Source organism: Girardinichthys multiradiatus, chromosome 20, assembly GCF_021462225.1.
Source record: "Girardinichthys multiradiatus isolate DD_20200921_A chromosome 20, DD_fGirMul_XY1, whole genome shotgun sequence".
In the NCBI taxonomy this organism is placed as follows: Eukaryota; Metazoa; Chordata; class Actinopteri; order Cyprinodontiformes; family Goodeidae; genus Girardinichthys; species Girardinichthys multiradiatus.
Genome location: NC_061812.1, coordinates 10,949,439 through 10,958,714, shown reverse-complemented (window position 1 = coordinate 10,958,714; position 9,276 = coordinate 10,949,439). Strand labels below are relative to the sequence as shown.

General features: G+C 37.1%; 1 protein-coding gene across 3 annotated transcripts in view; it reads right to left on the bottom strand.

The window, feature by feature from the left end:
• Window positions 1-1,274: 1,274 nt before the first annotated feature.
• alpl (alkaline phosphatase, biomineralization associated) overlaps window positions 1,275-9,276 on the bottom strand; it is a 28,402-nt gene continuing 20,400 nt past the window's right edge. For all 3 annotated transcript variants that reach the window (XM_047347390.1, XM_047347391.1, XM_047347392.1), the window contains 3 exons: window positions 4,914-5,105; window positions 4,693-4,812; window positions 1,275-2,925 (listed from right to left, as the gene is read on the bottom strand). In XM_047347390.1, coding sequence (XP_047203346.1) covers window positions 2,660-2,925; window positions 4,693-4,812; window positions 4,914-5,105 — 578 coding nt within the window. In that variant the 3' untranslated portion in view covers window positions 1,275-2,659. The remainder of the gene's footprint in view (window positions 2,926-4,692; window positions 4,813-4,913; window positions 5,106-9,276) is intronic.

Genomic DNA, 9,276 nt, shown 5'->3' with positions numbered 1-9,276 from the left:
ATTTTCTTCTAGCTGCATCTAATGGTAAGCTGGTTTTGGAGATATCTTATTGTTTGTTTATTAATTTATTTTTAATAGTGCATATAAGTTATATCCAAAAATCTGAATTTCCAAGTTCCAGTGGTAAAAATCAACTGGAACATACCTTAAAGCTGGAATTCTAACTTGGAATGGTGGAGGTCTCTAAAAAATGTGCTCTGCTGCTGCTTCAGAGAAATACATTAGGCATAGGCTTGTATTGCTATTTGTATTTTTGATTTGTGTTCTTATTTGTAACATTTGAGTTCTAAGCTGTTTTTAGAATTTTTAATTACTCAGGTTTTTATCCTCCCTTGTGTGCAACCTGTAGTCAGTTTTATTTTATCAAATGGTGCATTATTGTGTTTAACAAAACCATTTATTTGGTGCCTTTACTAATGCATGGTCTTCCAATCATCCGAAGAGGTCTAGGAGGGAAATCCTAACATCCTGCTCCTCAGTGATACTTATCAGGTCTTCAAATGAGATCCCAAGGTGTTCCCAGGTCAGGTGTGATATAATTTATCCTGTCAGTTACAGGTCTGCCACTAGAGCTCCTGTCCTTGGGGCATCCTAATCAGATTAGTTACAGAAGAAATTTATTTCAGCTGTCTGTATGTGGGAGGTTGTTCTTTATTCGTAGGCTATATGTCATGACCTTTGAAGAAGATTTGAACATAGAAATAAATCAAACAAAATAGTAAATCGGGAACTTTGCCTTCGAAATACTTAATACTAAATATTCTTTTGACAGTATTATGACAAAAATTGAATGAATATCTTGCTGATCAATCACAATGAGATTGAATAATAGAATTTAAAACTCATATGTGGCCCAGATGGAGTACATGTTGTACTACTATTATACTATATCAGTACTGTATATACATTTTTGTAAACAAAAATAAAATATTAATGTAATTTTTAAAATAAAAAAATTTAATAAACTACCCTAGATTTAGTAAAGAAACTAGTAGTTTTGCTGTTCTTGAAAATGTATTGTGACAACTTGAGAATTTCACACCTACTTGTATCTAAACTTCTCTTTTTGTGCTCCTGACAATTTGGGTCCTCTGATATCCCACATGATACACAGGAATGATTGGCTTTAATCCACTCACATTCCACACAAGGCACAGGAGAGCTGGTGGAAAACTACTACATGCACATGCTGATGAGATGGATGAGTCACAAATGAAGAAACTTGCCAAGTTTTATCTGAATTCAACAAAATATTTATAAGCTGAAATCTTGCATCAGGTAATATGTTGTTTTTATTGTTGAAGTTCTAAAAATATGGCCAAAAACAAACATTTACTTACTAACAAATTACTACATAATTGAAATATGACAATTATAAATATAAACTGATCAAAACCAACAGATTTACCAGATAAAACTATTTACTGGTTACAGATCCTAATTTAACAAAATAATGGGTGGGTGATCTTTTTGTTTTGTATAATTGGAAGTGTACAGCTCAGTTTAACAACCAGTTCTCTCAGCCAGGAAATAGTTGTCTCCTGAGAACTCCTGAGAACTGTTGTGAGGAATAAGAACACAGCCTGTGGGAACGATGAGGAAACACGCGAGGTAGATTCTGTTCACTGCGCCATAAATTAATAAACAAGTTCATACATTTTTGTCAAATGAACAGGGTTAATATTATTTTACATTGCTGAACTAGTTATAAAACCTTTGAAAACGATCCAAGCTCAAAGATCTTAATGTGAGCTCTTCCTTACATTGCATCAGGAGTGTTTGCATAACTGGCTGAACAGAATAACTCATTTATTTACAGTCAGATTCAATAAAGCAGAATATGTGTTCCAATGAGGCTCATTTGTCAGATAAAAACTTTCTTTTAATTACAACCTTTAACCAGGTAAAAAAATACTTTTCATTAAACCCACATTTCTGTATTTAAACCATTTTATTTATTGGTCTGATGTAATATTTTAATAGTAAATGTCTTTTCCGTATCTGTTAGCAAAAAAATCATCATAATTAACAGAAATAAAGGCTTGAAAACATTCGTTGTGTAATTTATATATTGTTTCATTTGGTGTATTGAGTTGTTAAAATAAATGAACTTTTCAATAATTATATATATAAATATATATATACAAACTCCTAATGACTATATATATTTAGATTTTGGATAGTTTGAAAGTAATTTTTTCTTGTTCTGTGGCAGAAAGGTGAGAAATATAATGGCAATTTACCCTCCGATGTAGATTTTTTTTTTCCTGAAACATGGAACAACTGAAGTGAGCTGATATTTCCCTGCTCAGAAATCTTTTTCATACCAAGACTTCTCATCTGCATTGCTGAGCTCATCTAACAGTTAGGAGGAAGAATGTATAAGGTTACTGTTTACAGTGTTTGCTAAAATCTTCTTATTGGTTTAACTGATTTTTTATTTTTTGTATCACTGTAAATATTTTGGGAAGGAGCATGTTTTAAATGCTCGACGAGAACTTATGATTTTGTTGGTTAATTATGTAAAAACACAGTCCCATTATAAAAACATTACATAGAGACATTTCAAAATAAAAAACACAAAATACTAAAATCCTAAAATGAGAAATTTGTTAAGACAACAAAAACAATGTTGACAGGATAAAGTGTTGGAGGAGGGTCAGCAGAGGAGCCAAGTGACCATGAGAATTGTTGCAATGCTAGAGAACAGAGGCTGTATGCCCACTGCTCCATCATTCAAGTAACAGTGTTGCTTGTTCTGGCCAATACAAGCTGCATAGGCCATCACGTGGGGGATGTAGTTCTGCTCATGGACCCCATGCAGCAGGTGAGCCAGGGGACCCTTGGCAAAGACCGCTACGTCCTCTCCTCCATGAGTCTCCAAGCTCAGAGGTACAGCTGCCTGGGCCTGGTAGTTGTTATCGTCTGCAACAGAGATACACAGTGAAAAGGTGAAACCCTAGAGTGACGTTTGTGCTCAGAATCTGTTCAGACTGATGGTTTCAAGTGTGTTCAACACCGCTGTTAAAATATCAGCTGTTTGTGATGTTAAACTGTGTAACCATAATAAATCCTTTCATTTTCTTTCCACATATATGTAAAATGTATCCTGTGCCATTAATTTAAAACAAGTAAATCTGTTTCAAGGACATGCATCTGAAGAAAGGTAAACCCCAACATCTGATGCTGCCAGGGCCATATTTCACTGTGGGCATTGTGTATTTACTGTTCTGTGCAATGTTGTTTTTGTGCCAAACATATCATTTGGCATTGTGGTCCAAAAGTCAGTGTTTGGGTTCATCATTACACATTCTCCTTAAGTTTAACTGTCAGCCTCTTAATAAGCCCCTCTGACTAGTATCAGTTACAGTTTTTTCAGTTTTGGAGAAATTTCCAGTTTTTGTAACATCCCTAGAATGCCATATTTTCTCCAATTATCAGTAATTGTCTTACCTCTTCTTCTGATACATGGTGAGACTGTTTAGATCCCTTCTAACATCTCTGCAAACTACAGCTTTAGTTAAACAACGGCCAAATAGTGCAAACTCTATTTCAGGTTAATCAGATTGACAATAATTGATAATTGACAGAGGTTAACTAAAGAAGAAAAAATGCTAAAACTGAATCCAAAGGTGCTTCAACACAATATAAGACTGAGGCTTTGCACTTTTTTGCAACCATTATTTTAGATTATATTTAATTTAGATTATGTCGTGTAATAAATGTGTTTACCTTTTCAGTTGTACAAGATTTATGCCACATTCTAAGTAGTAAAAGTTTTTAAATTTTTCATCATGATCTCATTTTTTCACACTGAAAAACCCGGCACATTCAGAGAGTGTGAATACTTTTGACAACTTCAGTAAGCAATGTCAAGATGTTATTTTGTATGGACCTTTAACTGTGCAAGGTTGTTTTTTAACTAATTCACTAAACAAAGTAACCTTAGCTGATTTTCTATGAACACCTGCTGTAAACATTTGCCATTTCTTGCAGACAGCAGTTGTGATAGTACCCCTGATGGTCAGGGTTTGGATTTCTGCAGTCTGCATCAAGCAATAGGCAAGGCAGGGAAAGTTTCTTTATATAGCACCATTCATACACAATGCAATCCAAAGTGCTTTATAGGACATCAATGGAAAGACAGAAAGAAAATAACAATGCATATGTAAAAAAAAGTGTTGCATTACGTTAAAATACAGATATTAAAGTAATAAAAAACAGATTACAGTTTATAAGTCAGAAGCTGCTGTGCACAAATATTTTCAATCCTAACTTAAAGAACCCCGCAGTTTCTGCACATCTCAATATGGTTTTGACAAACGCTCCTTTTGTTTGAGGATCCCATATTGATATGAATGTATGCCCTTTTCCTGTATTAAACCTTGCTGTCCAAATATCAGAATACTTATGGATTTTGTCAACAATAACATATGTATACAGAAAGGGGTCAGTTTTACTGGAAAATCAGACATATTCAAATGACTTTATGTGAGCAAAGACAACAGGATGAATGAACCATACGCAGTGCCTTGCACAATCATTAGCACTACAACTGCAACCTAAACACTTCAAACTGGTTCGTCAGTGAATAACTGGGATATTAGAGCTTTATGCTTTTTTGGTCTGATTTTCTAATGCGACTGATGTAAAAACATCCCAAACTTGAGGCCAAAACAAAAATCTACTTACCGTATTTAGTAGTAGAAATATTCTCTCTTCTACCATTAACAATTTTGTAACCAGGTCCGTTTCCATACAAAATGGCAGTGAAGGGCTTCTGATCAACATCACTTAACATGGGGGATAGACCTGTGGAGATAGTTTTACAGATAAGACTACGTTTAACAGCCAGTTCAAAGAAAATATGTCCTCACAGATAGACATTGTGTATTACCTTTTCCATTACATACCAAATATTGTGTTTCCTCTATGTGTGTAGCCTCCAAAGCTGAACACATGTGAATGGTCTGCAGTAACAACGCTCAGAGTATCATGAGTGCTGGTAAGAAGGCCTGACCGGCCAATGGCTCGGTCCATTTCCACAGCCTCATGCAAAGCCTGCTTGGCCTTGCCCTCATGGTGTCCATGGTCTATGCGTCCTCCTGTAAAATAAATTTCCATTTCACAAGAAAAGTAGTTTGCAAGACATTTAATCCCATTTTTTTTTTTTTGTGTTTTGGTTTACAGTAGTGTTTTGATCATTTCCTTTGTTATTTATGTTCTATTAGTATTGCAATATTCATTTCATTGTTTTGTATTTAGTTTCTTAGTTGAACCTTCTGTTTTGTTCTTTGTGCTTTTGGATTTATTTCTCTTAGATCGGTGTTAGTATTTTCCCCTTGGCTTGTATTTCTTTGTGCCTAGTTCAGCTTATTTTGTGTTAAATATTCACCACCCCTCAGTCTGCCTGTTTGCTCTCTTCCACAGCTGTTCCTAATTTCCTGATTAACTCTATATATGCTCACAGGTTCTCATTGTTCATTTTATCTAAAATGCTTCATTAAATAGTTGCTAATCAGGTGTGTGAGCATTTACACAGTAATGATCTGTTTAAAGAGCTTCAGTCAGGTGTCGGAGCTCATCATAGCACTGAAACAGCTCTGGTGAAACTCAATAATGGTATTCTCCTGGCCTCAGATAACGACTTGTGTGTGTACTTGTTCTGTTAGATCTCAGCGATGCGTTTAATTCAGTCGATCACAATATTCTTATAGAAAGGCTGAAACATGCTGTAGAAATCAGGGGAACAGCACTAGGCTGGTTTTAATCTTATTTATCTGACAGATTCCAGTTTGTTCATGTAAATGATGAATCATCTTTAAACTCCAGGGTTAATTGTGGAGTACCACAGGGTTCAGTGTTTGGGCCAATTCTCTTTACTATATGTATACTTCCAATAGGTCAAATTATCAGGCAGCATAGAATAAATTTTCACTGTTACGCTGATGATTCTTTGTTTATCCATAAATCCTGATGAATCCAACCAGTTAGACAAACTACAGGCATGTCTGGAAGACATCAAAACTTGGATGACTTAAACTTTTCTGCTCCTAAATTCGGACAACACAGACGTTTCATAGTCAAAGTCTTTGAAAAAGAAACTCCTAGGTCATAAAGTAAATAAAGGTCAGTCAGTCAGTCTGCTTCTTCCATAATGGGTTGCAGGGAAGCTGGTGCCTATCTCCAGCAGTCTATGGGTGGGAGGCGGAGAATACCCTGGACAGGTCGCCAGTCCATCACAGGGCAACACACAAACAACCAAGCACTCACTAATTGACACACCCAAAGACAATTTAGAGAGACCAATTAACCTAACAGGCATGTCTTTGGACTGTGGGAAGAAGCCGGAGTACCCAGAGAGAACCCACGAAAGCACGGGGAGAACATGCAAAGTCCATGCAAAAACCCATTACCTTCTTTCTGCAGGTTTATTGGTGGTTCCCAGAGTCTCTAAAAGTAAAATGGGAGTCCGATCTTGTATTCACACTAAGAAAGTCCTTTGGTCCTGTTGGGACCCAGCCATGGATTTCAACATTAAACTCCAGTACGGACTCTTCTGAAACTTTCAAAATAAAGTGCATTTAACGTACTTCCGGCACAGCCAAGCAAACTGTAAAAGCGGAGTTCCCATGATGCCACTGTCTGTATAAGAGCACCCCCTCTCCCACAAATCTCCCCCTTCCACTGTTCCTCTTTGCGGGACTGGGATCGGAGAGGCAGCGCGCTGATGTCTCTTTGCTGGCAAATAGACATAAACTCTTCAACTGGATCCAAGGGTGTCATAAGATCATGCGATCATATGCACAAGATAAGTAGAAATAAATCACTGTCTGCGAATCCAGTGATTTTCATTCATGAACGGGGTAATCAAGATACAAGCATTGCTTGACTGTTCTCACTGAGATCTGCAGAAGCGAGCTGTTTCCAGAGAGTTCCCAGCACGACACCGAGTGCAGCTGTTCCCCAACGAAGGACAACGGAGGCCACATCCCCCTGTTAACATGCAGTGTGGTTGGCGGACACAATGAGCCGTCTTTCATCCACAGCTACGGAGGTTAGCTGGAAGCTAATCGTTTGTTGACTGTGGACGTTTCTTCAAACTTCATCGTCGCCCGGACAACTCCTCAACACGTTCATAAGAGGTTATGGTTTGGGCAGAACAATAATAGAAAGATTTAAATTGAAATGATCTAAACGTTTTTCATTTTATGAAGTTTGGTTTGTTTGTGTTGAACTCAGCTATCTTGGTGCTAGCAGACTTATCTGCAGCACACATGCTCAGGTTGTGTTCTTTGTTTGCATGTTTTTAAAGTTAAGACAAACTTTACTTGAAGGGTGATTTTAAACAGATTGATCATAACGCGCCGTCCGCGCTCATGCATTTTAACCCTTTTATTGACCCTGGTATTTTAAAGGTATGTGTTTGATTCTGGTGCTAAAGAATATTTAACAGAAAGGTTGTTAGTTTTCAAGCTAGTGAATAATAGTCCCTAAACATTATTTCACTAAATCTGATAACTAAGTAAACACCATTAAGCCCCATTTCTCCAGAAAGATTTGGCTCGTTTCCAAAATATCCCTTTAATAATATTTCTTCAAATATTATTTTAATAAATAAAGGCAGCTAATTAGACACCATTGAGAAATTGTCATCCAGAAGGTTGGTTTTATTCAGCAGATCATTATTTAAAACATTATTTTATTAAAATAATATTTTATCTGATCTTGCATTGTGAAGGGTTGTCTAAAGGTATGCTGATTATTGCCTAAGTTAGTTCCAAGACTAACTTCACGTCACTTCCAGATTCTTCAAGATAATCCTTGGTCCTCAAACATAAACATTGCATGGTAATATTGCATCACTCTTTTTGGTCATGGTTTCCAATCATCTTTAATCAACTTGTTTATATTGTACATAGACCATTAGTCTTCCTTATTCTTTCATTCTGCTTGGTAGTTTAGTTGGATTATTTTAGCATAGTAAAGAGTTTGTTGATTGAAATATGTTTGACTTTGAGTTGACTTATTTTTGTTAATAAATTCTTGTATTTTAAGAAATTGTGTGAATTCATTCCATGTGTGTGCATAGTTTATGTTGTTCAATAATGTCAGAGCTCATCTCACACCTTTCTATTTTGTCCTAATACCATCGCCTTACTGGGCTGGTATTCACAGGACAACCCTTAACAGACCAAAATATTATTTGACATAATATTAAAAATTTTATATTAAATAATATTCTCAGATTCATAATCCCAACAGTCCGTTTGTTTGGTCCGGACCAAAAGCAAACTATATTTTTTTTTTGGTGCTGTTTGTTTTTACATTGTACTTTTTGCAAGTGAACTATTACTTGTAGACAAAGCCAGGTGACGGGTGACGATCATTGCTCCCATTGGACAGAAATGACGGGGGCGGGACAGAACAGAGACCCAGAAATTTAGGAAAACAGCTGTAGACGCGCTGCATGCAACACACTGTGTTCTGCATATTTGTGCCGTTATTACAGCTGCAATATTATTGTGAGAGTGAAGAGCAGCTCATTCAACACAGACTTTGAGACTTTCCATTTATAATTTTGGAACCCCGTCGGAGAATGCGTGCTGAACGCCGACGTTCTCTACGTGCCTTGTCCCACAACAAGCCGGTAGCGTTGCTAAGCAACACACAGCTTATCAGGTATGATTACCTTACAACACACACCTTTGCTACCGGCTACGGTGGCTTTTTATGTCCAAAGAGACGTACGCTTTTTGTAGTTGGTTCGGATCGGGACCGGTTTGTATTCAGACCATAAGCGAACCGCACCAGAGTCCGTTTGGAAGCGGACCGAGACCACCTCAAAAAGTGGGTCTCGGTCCAAGGGGAAATGAACTCTGGTCCATTTAAAGCGGACCAAAAGTGGCAAGTGTGAATACACCCTCATCAGGCTCCTCTCCTGTCAAATAATGACCACTTTCCCTCACTGGTACATTCTCATACTACTCTCCAATTTTGTGTTATTTGCTGCAATTTCAGCTTTTAACTCTATGTTCTCTCTCAGGTTTTTCTCTTCCTAGAAGCTACATCTGGCCTGGCTCTGTGTTTAGCTGTGACACCTTCCTGGAGGGGGGCATCGGCTGAGCTGCTGCCAACAACTTAATGTTCTTCTTCTACAGATGATGAACTTGGCCTTGTCTTTCAGTGTTTAACCCTGTCTCTCTTCTAGACATAGCTACCGGCTGAGCTTTTACTGTGACTAACTGTAAGTGCTCTCTTTCATACTCTAGACCT